Source organism: Amblyraja radiata, chromosome 2, assembly GCF_010909765.2.
Source record: "Amblyraja radiata isolate CabotCenter1 chromosome 2, sAmbRad1.1.pri, whole genome shotgun sequence".
Classification (NCBI taxonomy): Eukaryota; Metazoa; Chordata; class Chondrichthyes; order Rajiformes; family Rajidae; genus Amblyraja; species Amblyraja radiata.
This window is the reverse complement of record NC_045957.1, coordinates 113,891,511-113,913,339: the sequence shown is the minus strand read 5'-3', so window position 1 is coordinate 113,913,339 and position 21,829 is coordinate 113,891,511. Positions and strand designations below refer to the sequence as shown.

The 21,829-nt window shown below is 45.9% G+C and overlaps 1 protein-coding gene across 2 annotated transcripts in view; it reads left to right on the top strand.

Moving 5' to 3' along the window:
* The window catches only part of e2f3 (E2F transcription factor 3), a 47,969-nt gene that overhangs the window by 9,956 nt on the left and 16,184 nt on the right, over positions 1-21,829 (top strand). For both annotated transcript variants that reach the window (XM_033013654.1, XM_033013646.1), the window contains exon 2: positions 15,633-15,744. In XM_033013654.1, coding sequence (XP_032869545.1) covers positions 15,633-15,744 — 112 coding nt within the window. The remainder of the gene's footprint in view (positions 1-15,632; positions 15,745-21,829) is intronic.

The following is a 21,829-nucleotide window of genomic DNA, read 5'->3' as shown; positions in this document are numbered from 1 at the left end:
ACCCAGGAAAGGCATCGCCCGCTCCGCAACAGCGCTCCAGCGCTGCGCCGCCGCCAAAGCCGAGGTTCTGGCCAGGTCCCCTCAGGGAAACGTCGCTCCAGGACCCGCTGGTAGGCCGCGAGGACAGGTCGAAGTCTCTGCTTGGAGGAAGGCAGCCCCTCCGACCAGGTAGGGACTTGAAAAGCAGTTTCCCCCTTCCCCCCCACCACCCCCCACACATAAAAAGATTGGACCCCCTGACTACACGCTTTGACATACTAAAAATAATAAAAAAGAAGTGAAAAAAACCGGACAGCTGCAGGACAGGCAGCCGTTCAGGACAGCGCCTCCTCCGGATAACATAACAAGAGGAGTGGAGTATAGGAGCAAAGAGGTCCTTCTGTAGTTGTACAGGGCCCTAGTGAGACTACACCTGGAGTATTGTGTGCATTTTTGGTCTCCAAAGTTGTGGAAGGACATTCTTGCTATTGAGGGAGTACAGCGTGGGTTCACGAGGTTAATTCCCGGGATGGCGGGACTGTCATGTGTTGAAAGAATGGAGCGACTGGGCTTGTATACACTGGAATTTAGAAGGATGAGAGGGGATCTTATTGAAACATAAGATTATTAAGGGATTGGGCATGCCAGAGGCAGGAAACATGTTCCCGATGTTGGGAGAGTCAAGAACCAGGGGCCACAGTTTAAGAATGAGGGGTAGGCCATTTAGAATGGAGATGAGGAAAAACTTTTTCACCCAGTTGTGAAACTGTGGAATTCTCTGTCTCAGAAGGCTATGGAGGCCAATTCTCTGGATGTTTTCAAGAGAGATTTGGATAGATGTCTTAAAGACAGTGGAGTCAAGGGATATGGAGAGAAGGCAGGAACGGGGTACTGATTGTGGATCAGCCATGATCACAGTGAATGGCGGTGCAGGCTCGAAGGGCCGAAAGGCCTACCCTGCACCTATTGTCTATTGTCATTTGACAGCACTGTGCCTCTATTCGCTGGAGTTTAGAAGAATGAGGGGGACCTCACTGAAACTTAACGAATAGAGAGTGGATGTGGAGGATGTTTCCACTCTTGGGAGAGTCTTGGACCAGAGGCCACAGCCTCAATAAAAGGACATTCATTTAGGGAGGAGATGGAGGAATTTCTTTAATCAGAGGGTGGTGAATCTGTGGAATTCATTGCCACAGAAGGCTGTGGAGGCCAGGTCAATGGATATTTTTATGGATAGATTCTTGATTGGTACGGGTGTCAATGGTTGTGGGGAGATGGCAGGAGAATGGGTTTAAGAGGGAAAGATAGATCAGCCATTATTGAAATCACGCTTGACTGGATGATCTTAGGAAGACTGCTGGAGCCATCCGTTTGTAATGTTTTTGAAATTAATTTATTCTGCCTCACACAATTATTTTATAGGCAGCCACATCTTGTTGCAGGGTTTTAAGCAAGGCTTTCACAAGGCTGTTGAGTTGCTAAATCTTGCACATGGCTTTTGGAAGAAAGTTGCTGCAAGAGTAGGGACCGAACATTACAAAAGAATTGTTCGATGGTCACATTGGCCTGGGATGTTTTCAGTAGAAATTTGTTGCCAAGTAGTCTATACAGTTAATTGTAAATGTAGCTTTTACGTTTGGACATTGGAGAAATTGAGGCAATGGTTACAAGTATTTATTTTTTGTTATGCATCCATGAGTTGGAATTTTAATGTTGCTTAGCTGTACATCAGAAAAACAACCAGAGATCAAGTTCAAATGTCCCGCTGAGTTACTCCAGCATTTTGTGCCTATCTTCAATTAAAAATGATATGCTTCAGCTTTAGTGACAGTGATGGGGCTAAATATGTTCCACATCATTTTGGGGGAAGCTTAAATTGGTAAAGAAGAATCAGCATGGATTAACTTCAAGTAACAGCTGTATTCCACCTTTTTCCATTCCTCCCCCATCCAAGTCATAAGTGACAGGAGCAGAATTAGGCCATTTGGCCCATCAAGTCTGCCATTCAATCATGGCTGATCTATCTCTCCCTCCCAACCCCATTCTCCTGTCTTCTCCCCGTAACCCCTGACACCTGTACTAATCAAGAATCTATCTATCTCTGCCTTAACAATATCCACTGACTTGGTTTCCACAGCCTTCTGTAGCAAAGAATTTCACAGATTCTCTGACTAAAGTAATTCCTCCTCATATCATTTCTAAATGAACGTTCTTTAATTCTGAGGCTAAGCCTCTGGTCTTAGACTCTCCCACTGGCAGAAGCATCCACTCTATCCAAGCCTTTCACTAATATGTATGTTTGAATGAGGTCCCTCATTCTTCTAAACTCCAGCGCATACAGTGCCATCAAACGCTCATCATATGTTAACCCACCCATTCCTGGGATCGTTCAGGTAAACCTCTTGTGGACCCTCTCCAGAGCCAGCACATTCCTATTCATCTCCTTGCTAAAAGAACGGCCTCTAATTCTGAGGTTATGATCTCTAGTTCTAGAGACTCCCCTGCTGGTGGATACATTCTCTAGTGGAAAATCGTCTCCGCTTCTCATTCTCACCCAGCAAACAGCTAATTATGGCCTGTTTTCTTTATCATTGTTACTTTTTTTGCATATCTTTCCTTCGCTTGTTATACATCTCTCGTCTCCCTTCCCCCCCTCCCGACTCAGTCTAAAGAAGGGTCTCAACCCAAAACGTCACCCAATCCTTCTCTCCAGATATGCTGCCTGTCCTGCTGAGTTACTCCAGCATTTTGTCTATCTTTGCTGAAGACTATTTGTGTTTGACTAACTCAATTTAAAAAGAAATGAAGTAATTGAGAGGGTGAAAAGGAATGCAGTGGATGTTGTTTATATGGGTTATCAGCAGGAATTTGATAGCTGATTAATGATTCCAGGGGATGTGTGGGTTAGCATATGATCAGCGTTTGACAGCACTGGGCCTGTACTCGCTGGAGTTTAGAAGGTTGAGGGGGGACCTCATTGAAGCTTACAGCCTAACGAAAGGCTTGGGTAGAATGGATGTGGATGTTTCCACTGGTGGGAGAGTCTAGGACTGGAGGTCACAGCCTCAGAATTAAAGGGCGCTCTTTTAGAAAGGAGGTGAGGAGAAACTTCTTTAGTCAGAGGGTAGTTAATCTGTGGAACTCATTGCCACAGAGGGTTGTGGAGGCCAAGTCAGTGGATAATTGAAGGCAGAGGTAGATAAGTTCTTGATCAGAACGGGTGTCAAGGATTACGGGGAAACGGCAGTAAAATGGGATTCGGTGGCAGAGATCAGCCACGATTGAATGGCGGAGTGGACTCGATGGGCCAAATGGATTAATTCTACTCCTATAACTTGTGAACTTGTCAAGTGAAATAGAGGTCCATGGAATTAAATGGTCAGTAGCATCCTGAGCAAGGAGTAAACTCTGAGGTAGACAACTGTAGAACAGTACAGAATGTATTTTTCCCCCAGACTGGACTGTGCTAAGTGTAGTGAGCGTCAGTGGTCTGACTAAGAAGGTCTGAAGAAGAGTCTCGACCCGAAACGTTACATGCTCCTTTTCTCCAGAGATGCTGCCTGACCTGCTGAGTTACTCCAGCATTTTGGCCTATCTTCAACGCTCTGACTAATTGTTTTTTGAAATGTATTTATGATTAGACGTGAATGTGGAAGTCTTAGGCGTTGGTTGTGAGAGTGAGGGATTGTGCTTGAGTAAAAAAAACACACACATGTGCTGGAGGAACTCAGTTGGTAAGGCAGCATCTGAGGATGGAAATGGGCAGACTATTTCAAAATGTGCAGAGAATGCAAAGCCGAGAAGCAAAGAGGATAATAATGGACGACAAGGGGCGGCAAGGTGGCGCAGCGGTAGAGTTGCTGCCTTACAGCGCCGGAGACCCGGGTTAATTCCTGACTATGGATACTATCTGTCCATAGTTTGTACATTCTCCCTGTGACCGAGTGGGATTCTTCGGGTGTTCTGGTTTCGTCCCACACTCCAAAGACGCACAGGCTAATTGGCTTTGGTAGAATTGCTGGCGTACAGGGTGATCGCTGGTCGGCGCAGACTCGGTGGTCTGAAGTGTCTGTTTCCGCGCTGTATCTCGAAAGTCTAAAGATGAGGTGGATGGGTAGGTAAATTTAATGTAGGGGAATTGGGAAGAGATGTGCTTTAGCAGAACAAGAGATCATTTAGACCAAAAGGCACTGCTGTTGATGGTGTGCAGGAACAGGGGCCCCTAGTGTGTCAATGCATAAATTGAACAGTGTGAAATTGGTTGCTGAAGCCACGGGGAATCTGAAATTCATAAACTGAGTCACAGAGTGCAAGGTCGTGGAGTTGTGTACCCACCTGTACAAAACATTGTTCAGGTCACAGTTGGAATGGTGTTCAATTCCGATTATCATATTTTCGGAGGGACGTGAATATCTTGGGCATTGGTTCGAAAAGTGGTGGAAATTACTTGAGGGAGAAAAAACAGATCTGGTGGAACTCGACGGGTCAGGCAGCATCTGGGCAGGGAAATGGGAGACTAAATTTCCGGTCGGGGCCCTTCTTAAGAAGATGGAGTAGAGCAAAAAAAGCTGGAAAAGAGAGGTTGGGGTGAGGCATAGAAAATAGGTGCAGGAGTAAGCCATTCGGCCCTTCGAGCCAGCACAGCCATTCAATATGATCATGGCTGATCATCCAAAATCAGTACCCTGTTCCTGCTTTTTTCCCCATATCCCATGCTTCCGTTGGCAGGTGAGGGGTGAAAATAGTGGCAAAGTCTCTAGGTGAAATGGAGACAAGGGTAGGGTCTGAAGAAGGGTTTCGGCCCGAAACGTCGCCTATTTCCTTCGCTCCATAGATGCTGCTGCACCCGCTGAGTTTCCCCAGCAATTTTGTGTACCTTCGATATTCCAGCATCTGCAGTTCCTTTTTGAACACTGGAGACAAGGGTAGTTTAGTTTATTGTCACATACACCGAGGTTCAGTGAAAAGCTTTTGTGTTGCGTTCCATCCAGTCAGCGGGAAGCCTACATGGATTACAATCAAGCTGTCCAATGTACAGGGTAAAGGGAATAAATAGGGAAATAGAGGATGGAGTTGGTGACAGTGATGGAAGCGCAGGGCAAGTCCAGTAGCAGAGGGGACCGGCGGTGTGGCTTACCGCACCCTCAAAATCGTCTGTGGGAGGCACCCCGGAGCACAAAGGTGGGTGGGCGGGAGGGGGACACACGTCGCGTCCGAGGGAGACGATGGCTGGTGGCCCGCAGCAGCCTGGGGCTTGCCTGGATGCCCACTGGTCAGAAGAACGAGAGTGGAGACTTTGAAAATGGTGCCTCTTGCATGAAGGCTCAGTTCTATACACTTGCCAGTCAAGGATGTGTTTAGGTAGGGGAATACTGCACTGGACTGTATGTGAAATAATTTCACTGTGCATTCACACGTGACGATAAAAGCCCCACTGTATTCACCATTGAATGTTTAGTGCAAGGTTAAGTCTGATTAAAGATACTCCAATGAGGTAGATGGTAGATCAGGACTGCTCTCCAGTTGGTGATAGGATGGTTCAGTTGCCTGATAACAGCTGGGAAGAAACTGCTCCTACATAGAAACATAGAAAATAGGTGCAGGAGTAGGCCATTCGGCCCTTCGAGCCTGCACCGCCATTCAATATGATCATGGCTGATCATCCAACTCAGTATCCTGTACCTGCCTTCTCTCCATACCCCCTGATCCCTTTTGCCACAAGGGCCACATCTAAATCCCTCTTAAATATAGCCAATGAACTGGCCTCAACTACTTTCTGTGGCAGAGAATTCCAAAGATTCACCACTTTCTGTGTGAAAAAGGGTTTTCTCATCTCGGTCCTAAAAGATTTCCCCCTTATCCTTAAACTGTGACCCCTAGTTCTGGACTTCCCCAACATCGGGAACAATCTTCCTGCATCTAGCCTGTCCAACCCCCTAAGAATTTTGTACGTTTCTATAAGATTCCCCCCTCAATCTTCTAAATTCTAGCGAGTGCAAGCCGAATCTGGACAATCCTGAATCTGGAGGTGTGCGTTTTCACACTTCTGTACCTCCTGCCCGATGGGAGAGGGGAGAAGAGGAAGTGACCCGGGGGTGAGACTTGTCCTTAATTATGCTGGTGGCCTTGCCAAGGCAGCATCAGTAGGGATATAATGTGCAAGATGATTCTTCAAAAGTTGGGCGTATGGTATCTGGTCCAAGGTTGGGGGACGTTGTGATTGAGCTGTACAAGATAGGGAAGCTGTTCCCACCTGCAGATTGTCCAAAGCCAGGAGGCTTTTGGGGTTTAACCTTTCTTACAAAAGATACAAGGCACAAGGAAGACGTAGACAGTAGGAACTACTGATGCTGGTTTACAAAAAAAGGCACGGAGTGTTGAAGTAACTCAACAGGTGTGACATCATCTTTGTGTAGTTTAGAGATGCAGCGTGGAAACAGGCCCTTCAGCCCACCGAGTTCGTGCCGACCTGCGATCCCCACACACTAGCACTATTCTACACACACTAGAGGCAATTTACAATTCTGCCAAAACAATTAATCTACATACCTGTACATCTTTGGAGTGTGGGAGGAAACTGGAGATCCCAGTGAGAACCCATGCAGGTCACGGGGAGAAGGTACAAACTCCCTACAGACAGCACCCGTTGTCAGGATTGAACCTGGGTTTCTGGTCATGGGCAAGGTGAGCTGAAAGGCCTGTATCCATGCTGTATAGTTCTATACATTCATGTTCTAGCAGAATTAAGCCATTTGGATCATCAAGTCTACTCTGCCGTTGAATCATGGCTGATCTATCTTTCCTTCTCAACCCATTCTCCTGCCTTCTCCCCATAACCCCCGACACCTGTACTAATCAAGAATCTGTCAATCTGCGCCTTAAAAATGCCCAATGACTTGGCATTAACAGCCGTCTATGGCAGTGAATTCCACAGATTCGCCACCCACGACAGAAATTCTTCCTCATCTCCATTCTAAAGGTACATCTGTTTATTCTGAAGCTATGGCCTCTGCTCCTGAACTCTACCACTCGTGGAAACATCCTCTCCACATTCTCAATATCCAGGCCTTTCGTTATTCGCTATGTTTCAATGTCCCCCCCCCCCCCCCATCCTTCTAAACTCCAGCGAGTACAGGCCTAATGCTGTCAAACGATCATCATATGTTAACCCAATCATTTTCTAAGCCTCCTCTGGAACCCTCTCCAATGCCAGCACATCTTTCCTCAGATATGGGGCCCAAAACTGCTTACTATGTCTTTGTTCCAGCATACAAAGCAGAAGAGAGGACTGGAACAGTCATAGAATTTCAGAGCAAGAAAACGGGTCCTTCGGTTCAGCTTATCCACTGTGGATCCAGTGGTGGAGCAAGAACATGTACGATGAAAAGAAAGAACATGTATGAAGCATGTACGAAGGAACTGCAGATGCTGGTCTAAAACAAAGATAGACACAAAATGCTGGAGTAGCTCAGCGGGAGAGGCAGCATCTCTGGAGAAAAGGAATGGGTGACGTTTCTCAAGAAGGGTCTCGACCCGAAACATCACCGATTCCTTCTCCCCAGAGATGCTGCCTGTCCCGCTGAGTTACTCCAGCATTTTGTCTATCATGAGAAATTGGTACCTGACCTTTGGACATGTTTCTGAATTCCAGCAGTGACATAGCTTGCAGTTCACCAGGGAGCCTTTTGCAAAGCACATAACTTGTAGTTTGGATCTTTTCTTTTCCAGGGTAATTTAAGGGAGCTCTTTCTGGTAAACTTAGAACATAGAGGAGAGGATGTTTCCACTAGTGGGAGAGTCTAGGACCAGAGGTTATAGTCTCGGAATTAAAGAACATACCTTTAGAAAGGAGATGAGGAAGAATTTATTTCGTCAGAGGGCAATGAATCTGTGGAATTCATCGCCACAGACGGCTGTGGAGCCCAAGCCAATGGATATTTTTAAGGCGGAGATTGACAGATTCTTGACTAGTACGTGTGTCGGGATATGGGACGAAGGCAGGAGAATGGGGTTGAGAGGGAAACATGGATCAGCCATGATGAAATGGCGTAGTAGTTTAGTTTATTGTCACGTGTACCGAGGTACAGTGAAAGGCTTTTGTGTGTTATCAGCGGAAGGATACCACATGATTACAATGATTACACGACCCGAAACGTCGCCTATTTCCTTCGCTCCATAGATGCTACCACACCCCGCTGAGTTTCTCCAGCATTTTTGTCTACCTTTGATTTTCCAGCATCTGCAGTTCCTTCTTAAGCATGATTACAATCAAGCTGTTTCGAGTGTGTGGATATGTGATAAGAGAATAACGTGTAGTGCAACTAAGCCAGCCAAGTCCGATCAAGCATCAAGTCCGAGGGATCACCAATGAGGTAAATAGTAGTTCAGCACTTTATTTGAAGGGTCGAATGGCCTAGTTAATTGCCCCAAATAAGCTAGTGCCATTTGAAGCAGGCCAGTTTCTCTTCAGATAATGCAGTTGGGTTGCTGTGTCGAGGGAGATTCCTTGCTGGGAGTGATTCCTTGGAAGCCGACGGATATTTTGCCAGGCTGCATCCACAATATTGGTTCATGAGCAATGCATGAACAGCGTAGGCAGCCAAGCAATAAACCTGGCAATAAAATCTGGAAATGCTACCCAGGAAATAAGAAGGCGCCATTGATTATTTTACACAAGTTAAAAGCATCTGCAATTCTTGCTGTTTTTGAATGATAGTGCTAATGTGAGGCTGTTACTTATGCTGAAGCCATCGACTGGAATTGTTGGTTTGGGAAGAGGTGATAATGAAGGGACACAAGGACAGGAACAGTGGAACTAGTAGGATTATCCTTGATTATTTGCTGAGGCAGCGTGAGGTATAAATGGAGTCAATCGAATGGAGGTTGGTTTGTGTGATGGTCTGGGCTGCGTCCACAATTCGCTGCAATTTCTTGCGGTCTTGGGTGGAGTTGTCCCCAAACCATACTGTCTTCTTCTTCTTCGTCTTGTGTATGGCGTGCACAGCCTAAAGTTTTCGGACAACTTGTTCAATTTGATCTTATTTGATTGTGCACGCCGGGTTGATTGCATTCGTTGAAACAAGGCGGACCACGTGAAGGTTACAATCTTCCACCCCAACCATGCTGTGATGCATCCTGATAAAATGCTTTCCCTGTCGCATCTGTAGATGTATAGCGACAGGTTTGCTTGGTCACTGTTCCGGTTCCTCAGTGCAAGCCAAGGGTCTGTTATCCTTTAGCAATCTGAATTACCATCCCCACCAGCACTCCTTGTTTGGAGGCAGTGAATCATGAGCCTAAATGGCACCTATCCACATCCTCCACAGATGCTGCCTGATCTGCTGAGCTACTCCAGCACTTTGGTGAGTTCTAGTGCTCCCCATCTTTTGGCCTATTTGTAGCTCTGATGAAGCTACATTTATGTTTGGGGGCGGGAATGATGATTGTCTGAATAAGGTAGACAAAAATGCTGGAGAAACTCAGCGGGTGAGGCCGCATCTCGTCCTCCCAGGGGGGGACGGAGACAGTGGGCTGTGGGAGAGCTGGGAAAGGGAGGGGAAAGAAGGACAAAGCAGAGACTACCTAAAATTGGAGAAGTCAATGTTCATACCGCTGGGGTGTGAACTACCCAAGCGAAATATGAGGTGCTGAGCCACCGGGAGATCAGGTTGGTTATTGCGAACCGAGCGGAGGAGTTGGGCGAAGCGATCGCCAAGCCTACGCTTGATCTCACCGATGTAGAGCAGCTAACGCCTAGAGCAGCGGATGCAATAGATGAGGTTGGAGGAGGTGCAGGTGAACCTCTGCTGCACCTGGAAAGTGCTTGGGTCCTTGGATGGAGTCAAGGGGGGAGGTCTGTGAATAAAGTAAGTTGTATGTTGCAGGCATGAAGGGGAGAATTTTCAGATGATTAATTCCTGGAATGTTTCTTCTGTTGTGGAAGGGTCCTAGACCAAAGAAGTTGACAGTTTTTTCTTTTCACGTGCTGTTTCACCTAGATTTTCGCCAGCATTTTCTTTCTCGGCTGCACTCCTACAATGGATGTCAAGAGCATTGTGGGTGAATGCAGTTTTATGTTGGGGATAGGAAAATCGAGAGCTAGAGGGCATAGGCTTAATGTGAGAGGAAAGATTTAATGGGAACCCGAGGGGCAAAATGTTTCTACATAGAGTGCTACACATGGATTGAGCCAGCCATGATCGCATTGAATGGCAGTGCTGGCTCGAAGGGTCGAATGGCCTACTCCTGCACCTATTGTCTATTGAGCTGCCAGATTAATTAGTAGGGGCAGATACACTAACAACATTAGAGACAAATTTGGAAGGAACACGTTTGAGAGACATGGGTCAAATGTTGAAAATGGGACCAGCGTAGATGGGCACTTTGGTGTCGATCAGATGGGCATGTTTACATGCTGTATGGCTCTGGATGGGGTTATGAAAGTTTGTGATTGGTAGCTATGCAGCATGGAAACGGGCGCCAGGGCGCAACTTGCCCATGCTGACCAAGATCCCCCATCTACACATGTCTCAACTCAACACGTTTGGCCCATGCCCCTTAACACTCAGTCTGGCTCCAGGACTGCTGATGCAGGATTCCAAAGAAGTTAATCTGCAAGTCGAATCAGCAGTAAAGAAAGTAAACTTAATGCTAGCATTTATTTCAAGAGGGCTTGTATACAAAAACATGGATGTAATGCTGAGGCTCTATAAGACCGCATTTGGAATATTGTGAGCAATTTTGGGCAACATATCTGAGGAAGGATGTGCTGGCTCTGGAGAAGGTCCAGAGGAGGTTTACAAGAACAATCCCAGGAATTAGTAGGTTAACCTACAGGCACTGGGCCTGTACTCGCTGGAGTTTAGAAGAATGAGGGGGGTATCATTGAAACATACAGAATAGTGAAAGGCATAGATGGAGTGGATGTGGAGAGGATGTTTCCACTAGTGGGAGAGTCCAGGACTACAGGTCATAGCCTCAGAATCAAAGGATGTTCCTTTAGGAAGGAGATGAGAAGGAATTTCTTTAGTCAGAGGGTGGTGAACCTGTGGAATTCTTTGCCACAGAAGGCTGGATGCCAAGTCAGTGGTATTTTTAAAGCAGAGATAGATAGATTCTTGATTAGTACAGGTGTCATGAGTTGCGGGGAGAAAGCAGGAGAATGGGGTTGGGAGGGAGAGATAGATCAGCCATCATTGAATGGCTTAGTAGACCTAATGGGCTGAATGGCCTAATTCTGCTCGTATCATGTGACCTTATGACCGTTTCTATTGAGGCACAATTATGTCACAGCAAGAAACTTAGCTTTTCATTTTGCTTCATCATTTGTCCTATCTTTCTCCACTTCCAAGCCCCTATTTGAAGGAATACAGTGGCAAAGTAACTGCGGGTTAGGCAACATCGCTGCAAGACATGGTGGTGCAGCAGCGGTAGAGTTGCTGCCTTACAATGCCAGAGAGCCGGGTTCGATCCTGACTATGGATGCTGTCTGTACGAAGTTTGTACGTTTTCCCAGTGACCTGCGTTTATTTTCTCTGGGATCTCCAGTTACCTCCCACACTCCAAGGACATCCACGTTTGTAGCTTAAATGGCTTCGGTAAAATTGTAAATTGTTCTTAGTTTATGTAGGATAGTGCTAATGTGTGGGGATCGCTGGTTGGCTTGGACTCGGTGGGTCAAAGGGCCGGTTTCCCCACTGTATCTCTAAACTAAACTAAACTAAAACGGACATAGAAAGGCAATGTTTTAGGTCGGGTCCCTTCTTCACATGCAGAGTCTTCCAGAGATGCTGCCTGACCTGCTGAGTTACTCCAGCACTTCGTGCTCAATGCAAGATTCCAGCATCTGCAGTTCCTTGTGGCCTCTATTTGAAGGGTTTTGTTTGACCATATTACGTAATGCTATAATTATTTGTAGGGACGAACTGCAGTTGCTGGTATAAACCGAAGACCGACGGAAAACAGGCAGGTAGAAGGGTCTCAACAGCAAACATCACCTATTCATTTTCTCCAGAGATGCTGCCTGACCCGCTGAGTTACTCCAGCTTGTTGTGTCTGTCTTCATGCGATCACATTACTTCATAGGTGACAGGAGCATAATTAGGCCATTCGGCCCATCAAGCCCACTACTCCATTCAATCGTGGCTGATCTATCTTTCCCTCTGAATCCTATTCTCCTGCCTTCTCCCCATAACCTCTGACACCTGTACTAATCAAGAATCTATCTATCTCTGCCATAAAAAGATCCACGGACTTGGCCTTCACAGCCATCTGTGGCAATGAAGCCATTGTGTTTTAGTTTACTTGAATACAATCACATTTTGGAAAATGAGCTGGTTTACAATTAATTAAAGTGATTCCAGGTGCTGTGATGATATCTAATCAGTAATTATTCTTGTCCCAAGGTTTTATTTGCAGATTAAGATGTTTATGGTTAATTAGATTGAACAAAAACATATAGATCTGCACTTGTAATGTTCATTGCCTGAGAAGAAATGCAGTAATTAATTATTTACTTGAAGATTTCAGTGTATTAATGCAGGTTGACTGTGTTATGTTCACAATCCATCGCCATTGATAGTGGTGCACAACAGGTCGTTCGAGTTTACCTCCACCTTGGTTTGTTCTCATTACCTGAATGTTTGAGCTCTTTAATTCTCAAACTGTAGCCCATATGGTATAATAACTGGTTTCGAGTTTGATTGAAATTGTGCAATTCTCAGATTTTACCACCAAGCTTGAGTTGCATGTTATTCCTTTGAAAGTCAACTTTTTAAAGAAGGAACTGCACATGCTGGTTTAAATCGAAGATCGACACAAAATGATGGAGTAACTCAGCGGGACAGGCAGCATCTCTGGAGAGAAGCTACGGGTGATGTTTCAGGTCGAGACTCTTCTTAACCTTAAATGGAAAGGATCTCGACCCAAAATGTCACCCATTCCTTCTCTCCAGAGTGCCTGTCCCACAGAGTTAATCTAGCATTTTGTGTCTATCTTTGTGAAGTCTTGAGTTTAATCTTGTTCCTGTTGATGTCATTTTGCATGTTGGAGATTTTCCAAGAGGGTTTGTGGAAACAAAGAACTGCAGATGCTGATTTATTCCAAAGATAGACAAAGTGCTGGAGTAACTCAGCAGGTCAGGCAGCATCTCTGGAGATTCAGGATAGGTGATGTTTCAATTCGGGGCCCTTCTTCAGAAGCGACATGAATCGTCACCTATCCTTTCTCTCCAGAGATGCTGCATGACCCGTTGAGTTACTCCAGAACTTTGTCTACCTACAAGAGGGCTTATTTGACATATGGTCTGGTTAAAAACCGGATCAATGAAAATCTTACCTGGTGATGATTTAAATGGACATTAGAGCCAAAAGGACAAAAAAGACAAATGATGTAATATGTCAGTTATTCTAAGTAAACTCGGCCATGACGGTACAAAAATCCATATTATGCAGAGCAACCGTAGTCGTGCACAGTCTATAGTGATTCTGTGCTGAGGTAGGGTTGTGGTTAATTTTGTGTTTGGTGCTTCAAGAACCTGCTGGTTGATGGGCGGAGGCTGTTCTGGAATGTGCAGATAATGGTTTTTGGGCTCCTGTGCCACCTTCCTGGCCACTCGTTCTGCCTCCCCTGACCAGCTCTGCTCTCTTCAGTCGCTGCTTATATGCACGATAAAGGAGCAGAGCCAGGTGATCTAAATGTTTCTGGAGTAAGGGTGAAGTTTGGCGTGAGAGGTGTCTCTCATGGTGCATCAGTTGTTGTGTTTGATCCAGTGGCATTCCAGGGGATGTGCTAATGGAACCTTGGAAGAGTCCTCACCCAGCCAGCCTTGTGGAAGTCACAGTTATAGAGTCGGGCAGAGTGGAAACAGGCCCTTCGGCCCAACATGTCCCATCTACACTCGGCCCGCCTGCCCGGGTTTGGCCCATATCCCTCCAAGCCTATCCTATCCATGTACCTTGCCTCAACTAAAACCACCGGGTGGCTCCAGGAATGGCTGCCTCGTCAACTGTCTGTCCCTTCCTTCTCTGTTAAATGTATGTTTTTAGTGTTCTTTAGCTTGTTCTATATGGGGGGGAGTTTGGGGGAAACATTTTTAAAATCTCTCACCTCGACGGAGATCCGATTTTGTCCGGATCGTATCTCCGTCAGCACTGCGGCCTAACATCGAGGAGCTGGAGGTCTTTGCTGGAGACCGACTTCTGGAGCTCCAACTGCGGGAGCCTGCGGACTTTAACATTGTGGAGCTCGCGGTCTTTGGTTATAGACAATAGGTGCAGGAGTAGCCAGCACCGCCATTCAATGTGATCCTGGCTGATCATCCCCAATCAGTACCTCTTTCCTGCCTTCTCCCCATTTCTCCTGACGCCACTATCTTTAAGCCCTATCTAGCTCTCTCTTGCAAGTATCCAGAGAACCTGCCTCCACAGCCCTCTGAGGCAGAGAATTCGACACTCACAACTCTCTGTGTGAAAAAGTGTTTCCTCATCTCCGTTCTAAATGGCTTACTCCTTATTCTTATACTGTGGCCCCTGGTTCTGGACTCCCCCAACATCGGGAACATTAGAGATGGACATTGGGAGCTCCAATCCGCAGGAGCTTCGATCGCCACCGACAGATTGTTCGATTGCGGGAGAAAAATGAGGGAAGAAGATTAGACTTAATTGCCTTCCATCACAATGAGGAATGTGGGGAATCTGCTGTGGTGGTTGTTCATGTTAACTTATGTAGTTGTGTGTCTTGTTGCTTTTTTTAAAAGTATGGCTGTATGGTAATACGACTATCACTGTACCTTAATTGATACATGTGACAATAAAAGGTGTTTGAAACCTTTGAACCATAGAACTACTTCCTCTGCATTGATGTAGAAGGCATCGGGACATGCTGCCTGGTGTTTGTTGACCATGGCTTATAGTTCAAGTGTCAGTCGAACATCTGCCTGGAGTGGGTTGTAGACGGCAGTCATGATGATGGAAGTGATTTCCCTTGGGAGATAGAAGGTGCGGCACCTCACTGCTAGATGTTCCAGGGAGGGGGGTGGGTTGCTGAGTTGCAGACGTTGAACATGACCGCCATGTCTGAGCATAACAAAGGGTTTACCAAGGGGCAGACACTGCCACCTTTACCATAAGACCACCACCTACCTCATCCTTTTGCTGATAGCTGTGTCCAGTCCACGCGATAAATCAAGAAATCTGTGTGTGTTTGGGGAGCGTGGGATATGCCATGTTTCTGAAACAAGGTACACAGCATTCCCTCCAGTCAATCATCTTTTCCAGGGGCTTTAGACTGGCCAAGAGGTGTTGGGGGTGGTCTCACTCCTTTGATAGATACAGCGTGGAAACGGGCCCTTCGGCCCACGGAGTCCGCGATCCCCGTACATTAGTACTGTGCTGCGCACTTGGAACTATTTTACAATAATGTTTTTCCACCCAAGCCAAATTAACCTACAGGCCTGTAAGTCTTTGGAGGGTGGGAGGAAACCGGAGCACACGAGGAAAACCCATGCTGGCACGGGAGAAGGTACAAATTCCGTACAAACAGCACCCGCAGTCGGGATCAAACCCGGGTCTCTGGCACTGCATTCGCTGTAAGGCAGCAACTCTGCCACTGTGCCACCATGACCGCCCTCATTAGATTGTTTTTCATTGCTACAGGCAAAAAGAAGATTGGCATTGGATGAAAGTGACCATCATTATCTGACTGCTGACATGTGCACCCCAAAAGGAAAAGGAAGGGGTGCAATGAGAAGCCCAAGTAGTCCAAGAAGTAAGTGTAATCTGGTTGTACCTTGTGTATTCAATGTTCTGTTTAGGTCATAAATGATAGGAGCAGAATTAGGCCATTCGGCCCATCCAGTCTATTCCGCCATTCAATCATGGCTGATCTATCTCTCCCTCATAACTCCATTTTCCTCCCCTCTCCACATAACCCCTGACACCTGTACTAATCAAGAATCTATCTGTCATTGCTTTAAAAATATCCATTGACTTCGACTACACCCTTCTGTGGCAAGGAATTCCACAGATTCACCACCCTCTGACAAAAGAAATTCCTCTAATCTTCTTAAAGGAGTGTCCTTTAATTCTGAGGCTATGACCTCGACTCTCCCACTGGTGGAAACATCCTCTCAACATCCACTCAACATCCACTCTATCCAAGCCTTTCACTATTTGGTACTTTTCAATGAGGTTCCCCCAAACTCCAGCGAGTACACGCTCATCATATGTTAACCCACTCATTCCTGGTATCATTCTTGTAAACCTCCTCTGGAGACTCTCCAAGGCCAGCAAATCCTTCCTCAAATATGGTGCCCAAAATTGCTGACAATACCAATGAACCTGCACTATTGTTCACGACATTTACACTAATCGCCTTATTTTTTTCTTTATTTTATGTTAACTGAGAAATACATGATAATAATTTCCTTTTATGTTTATTTGTTGCACTATTATTGTTTATTGATTTGTTTTCAATATATATTAATACAAATATATATATATCTATATTACTAAATCTCTGATCTTGACCGCTTTTGGCCCACTGTGCTGCGATTTCCGACAGAACGCCGCCACCTACGGCCGTCATTTCTGGCCACCTCGCTCAGAGCCCCCCCCCCCTCCGCCTTACGGGTGCGGAGGATTTTTCCCATCGATGACAAATCAGAGAGATATTAATGTTTTAAAAAAAATTCACCATTCTGTCTGCTGCCCCTGCTGGAGGGAGGGGGAGGGACTATAAAACCAGGAAGTGGTGTGCCTCATTCAGACGGATGAAGCCACGGGTCACGTCTCTCTGAGCTCTGAATAACACTGAACAAATGTCTACACAACTGTGAGTACCCTTAATGTGGTTTAAAAATGAAAATATGGTTTGTTTGAAGTAAAAAGGCACTGCCTGCAAATGGTTGTTTGGGAGCTTTGGCTTGAAGTTGAAAGGCACTACTTACTGCAAATGGTGGCTTGGGAGCTTTGGTTTAAAGTTGAAAGGCACTACTTACTGCAAATGGTGGAATGAAGTTGAAAGGCACTACTTACTGCAAATGATGGCTTGGATGATTTGGCTTGAAGTTGAAAGGCACTACTTACTGCAAATGGTGGCTTGGGTGCTTTGGCTTGAAGTTGAAAGTCACTACTTACTGCAAATGGTGGCTTGGGTGCTTTGCTTGAAGTTGAAAGGCACTAGGTTTCACCCTGTATGAAATGGTATGAAGCTGCATTTGAATTTGGTGGCCTTGGACCCTGCTTGAAGTGGAATGAAACTGCACTTGAATTTGGCGGCCTTGCATCCTGCTTGAAGTGGTATGAAACTGCACTGAATTTGGTGGCCTTGCACCCTGTTGAAAGTGGTATGAAACTGCACTTGAATTTGGTGGCCTTGGATCCAGCTTGAAGTGGTATGAAACTACAATTGAATTCGGTGGCCATGCACCCTGCTTGAAGTGGTTGGAAACTGCACTTGAATTCGGTGACCTTGCACCCCGCTTGAAATGGTAGGAACATGGATTTGAATTTGGTGGCCTTGCACCCTGCTTGAAATGGAGTTTCAAGGAATAGCCGTGAGTCAACTGCCAGCCCACCAGCCGTGAGTGAGCTGCCAGCAGATCAGGCTTGAGGGACTGAGCTGCCACCCCAAGAACCCATACCAGCACTCCAGAAAGCCCCCCCACTGGCCACCAATTTTGGAATTGGTGGAGAGGTGGAATATTGTGTCGGGGGACCAGCCCTCCCGTGTGAACATGACCCAATGGTTCCCACTTAGTCTAGTATATGTAGACCAGCGATCCCTGCACATTAACACTATACTACGCACACTGGGGAGAATTTCTAATAATGCCAATTTGTACATCTTTGGAGTGTGGGAGGAAACCGGAACACCAGGAGAAAACCCATGCAGGTCACGGGGAGAAGGTACAAACACCGTATAGTCAAGATCGAATGCGGGACTCTGGCGCTGCAAGGCAGCAACTCTACCGCTGTGCTGCCGTGCCGCCCCGTCATGCTGGGGATATCAGCGTAAATTTTTCAAACATTGAATCTGGGGTCAACCTTTGGTTTGGTTGCAGGAGTTTTCCACGAAAAGAGCATGAGGTGCAATATTAAAGTAACTAGGTGGCTCTGAATTTGCTGTAAACTTGATGGCCAGCGGTAAGCAGCATTCTGGCAGATTTCCTGTTTCCACTTTTTAAGCTCAAAAAATCTTTTAATACCTTTATGTCAAACAAATTTCAGTTTTCAACTTCTGCTTGGTTTTAATGAAACGTTGTTTAAATACAAGTTGACATGAGAATTTAGTTTGGAAAGATTATTTGGGTAATTTGAGTTTCTTGTTCAGCAGTTAAAGTTCAATTATCGAGCCTGCTCTCATGATGTGTTGTGAGCTGTAAAAATATTGTTTTGGATAGGGTTCAGTGCCATTTGCTGACTTCAATACTAGGGAATGTCACTGACTCCAAATAAATTATTTATTGCATTCAAATGCAATTTTAATTTGGGCCATCTGAAAATGAGTTCTTAGTTGGTCAAAAATAGACACAAAATGCTGGCGTAACTCAGCGGCGTCAGACGAGATCGATGAGATGTTTCGGGTCAGGACCATTCAGAGGGCTGGCGGGGGAGAGAACTGGGGGAGAAGGAGGGCTGGATGAAACACGGCTGGCAACAAATGCCCGTAGGTGACGGGGTTCCCTGATAGGGAGATTGTTGGATAGAAACAGAGATGCGAGCTACAGAAGCCCATAGTTGTGAACTGTAAAGCTTGTTTAGTTTAGATATACAAAGCGGAAACAAGCCCTTCAGCCCACGGAGTCCGCGCCGACCAGCCATCCCCGCAAATTAACACTATCCTACACGCACTAGGGACAATTTACACTTACACAAAGCCAATTAACCTACATACCTGTACGTCTTTGGAGTGTGGGAGGAAACCGAAGATCTCGGAGAAAATCCACGCAGTCACGGGGAGAACGTACAAACTCCGTACAGGCAGTACCCGTAGTTGGGATCGAACCCGGGTCTTTGGCGCTGCAAGCGCTGAAAGCTTGTTGAAAGACTTTTTCTTTCAACAAGGGGGGGGGGAGGAGAAGAGAGCAACGTGAGGTCAGCCAGGGTGGGGCAGAGAAGGGGGGTGTTTGAACAAGTTGCCCGAAATTGGTTGTTCATACCGTTGAAAGCTACCTGAGCACAATGAGGTGCGGTTCCTTCAGTTTGTGTGTGGCCTTACTCTGGCAATGGAGGAGGCCCAGGACTGAAAGGTCAGAATGGGAGAGTATGGTTAGTATGTCAGACCACTGGGAGTTCCAGTAGTGCTTGGCGGACCCAGCACAAGCATTCGGCAAAGCAGAGTCTGCGCATGGTCTCACCGATGTTCAGGGGCCCACATCGAGGTTGATGAGGGCAGGGATGTAGATGTTGTATACATGGATTTCAACAAGGCATATGACACTGTTCCACATGGTCGGCTGCTCTGAGAGGCTGGATCGCATGGGATCCAAGGTGAGATTACTCTCCTTTGTTCAAATTTTAGAAGAGATTTTTGACGTGAAATGTTAACCTTGTTTCTCTTTCCACAGCTGCTACCTGATTTGTGGAGTATTTCCAGCATTTCAGTTAATTTAGATTTCCAGCAGCTGCAGTCTTATTCAGTTTGGAAAACTAACGTTGTTTTCCTTCCTAATTACAGTACCCTGTAGGTTAACCTTCAGTTATTTGCAGACAAGGACACTAAGTCTCTCAACACTCTAAATGTCTTGGCATTAAAAGAAAATACTTGGCTTTTTTTTTAATTGGAACATGGAGTAGTACAAGGGACCAGCCCTTCAGCCCACAATAACATGATGCCAAGACTAGCTCTTACCTGCCTGCACGTAATCCCTCTGTTCCCCATATATACATGTGCCTATCCAAAAGTGTCAGCAAATGCTGCTATCATATTTGCCTCTTAATTATTCTGTTTTCGGGATATGAAAATAAAACACTCTTGATTCAACTCGACCACCAACCCTGGCAGCACAGTCTAGGCACTCGCCACCCTCAAGAATCTATCTGTCTCTGCCTTAAATATATCTATTGACTTGGCCTCCACAGCCTTCTGTGGCAAAAAGTAAAACTTGCCCTGTATACCTCCTTTAAACTTTGCCCCTCTCACCTTAAAGGTATGCCTCTAGTGTTTGATTTTGGAGGGGGAAAGGTTCTGACTCTCTCTCTCCTACCTATACACCTCATTGTTTTATATTCTTCCATCAGGTCTTCCCGCAACGTCTGGCGTTCCAGAGAAAACAATCCAAGACTGTCCGACCTCTCCCAGTAGCTAATACCCACTAATCCAGTCGACATTCTGATAAACCATTTCTGCATCGTTTGCAAAGCATCCACATCCTCCCTGTAATGGGACAACCAGAGCTGCACGCAGTACTCCAAATATGGTTTAACCACAGATAGACACAAAATGCTGGAGTAACTCAGTGGGACAGGCAGCATCTCTGGAAGGAATGTGTGACGTTTCTAGTCGAGACCCTTTAGACCCGAAATGCAACTCATTCCTTCTCTTCAGAGATGCTGACTGTCCCGCTGAGTTATTCCAGCATTTTGTGTCTATTTTGGTTTAAAACTGCATCTGCACAGTTCTTTATAGCTGCATCATGACTTTTGGACTTTTGTACCCTGTGAAGGCGTATCATAAGCTGACTTTACCACTCTATCCAATTGTGTTGCTGCTTTCAGGGAGTTATGGACATGGACAAATAAAATTCTTAAGGGATTGGACAGGCTAGATGCAGGAAAAATGTTCCCGAATGTTGGGGGAGTCCAGAACCAGGGGTCACAGTTTAAGAATGAGAGGTATGCCATTTAGGACTGAGATGAGGAAAAACCTTTTCACCCAGAGAGTTGTGAATCTGTGGAATTCTCTGCCACAGAAGGCAGTGGTGGCCAATTCACTGGATGTCTTCAAGAGAGAGTTAGATATAACTATTATGGCTAATGGAATCGAGGGATATGGGGAGAAAGCAGGAATGGGGTACTGATTTTGGGTGATCAGCCATGATCTTATTGAATGGCGGTGCTGGCTCGAAGGCCGAATGGTCTACTGCACCGATTTTCTATGTTTCTATGGACCCCAAGATCCCATCTTTTATCCTATTTTATGTAAAGCAGATTACTTTGCGTTTTCCTACATTGCATTCCATCTGCCATGTCCTTGTCTCACTCACGCAGTCCCTTGCTGGCCTCCTGCAGCCTCTTGGCAGGCCTGCATTGCTGCAGAGCAATGCAAGTTTGCAGTTGATCTCCAAATGTCCATTAGTTTTTGTCGATTGCGAGCAGTGGAGGTGCCAATCTGATCCCTGTGGCACTCGCATTAGTTACAGCCACCCAAACTGAAAATTTTCCTATTTTTTGTTTTCTCTACTATCATAAGACCAGAAGTAATAGGTGCAGAATTAGGCCATTGAACCCATCAAATCTACTGTCTGGCTGATCTATCTCTCCCTCCTAACCCCATTTTCCTGCCTTCCCCATAATCTCTTGACACCTGCACTAATCAAGAATCTATCCATCTCTGCTTTAAATATATCCATATATCTCAATAAATTCCACAGATTCACCACTCTCTGACTAAAGTAATTCCTCCTCATGTCCTTCCTAAAAGAACATCCTCTAATTCTGAGGCTGACCTCTCGTCTTTGACTCTCCCACTAGTGGAAACATCCTCTCCATTATGTTCTATGTTCACCAATATATTTGAGTTTAGTTTTATATTTTAGTGGTACAGCGCGGAAACAGGCCCTTCGGCCCACTGAGTCCACGCCGACTCATGATCCCCGCACTGTACTGCACACCAGGGACAATTTACAATT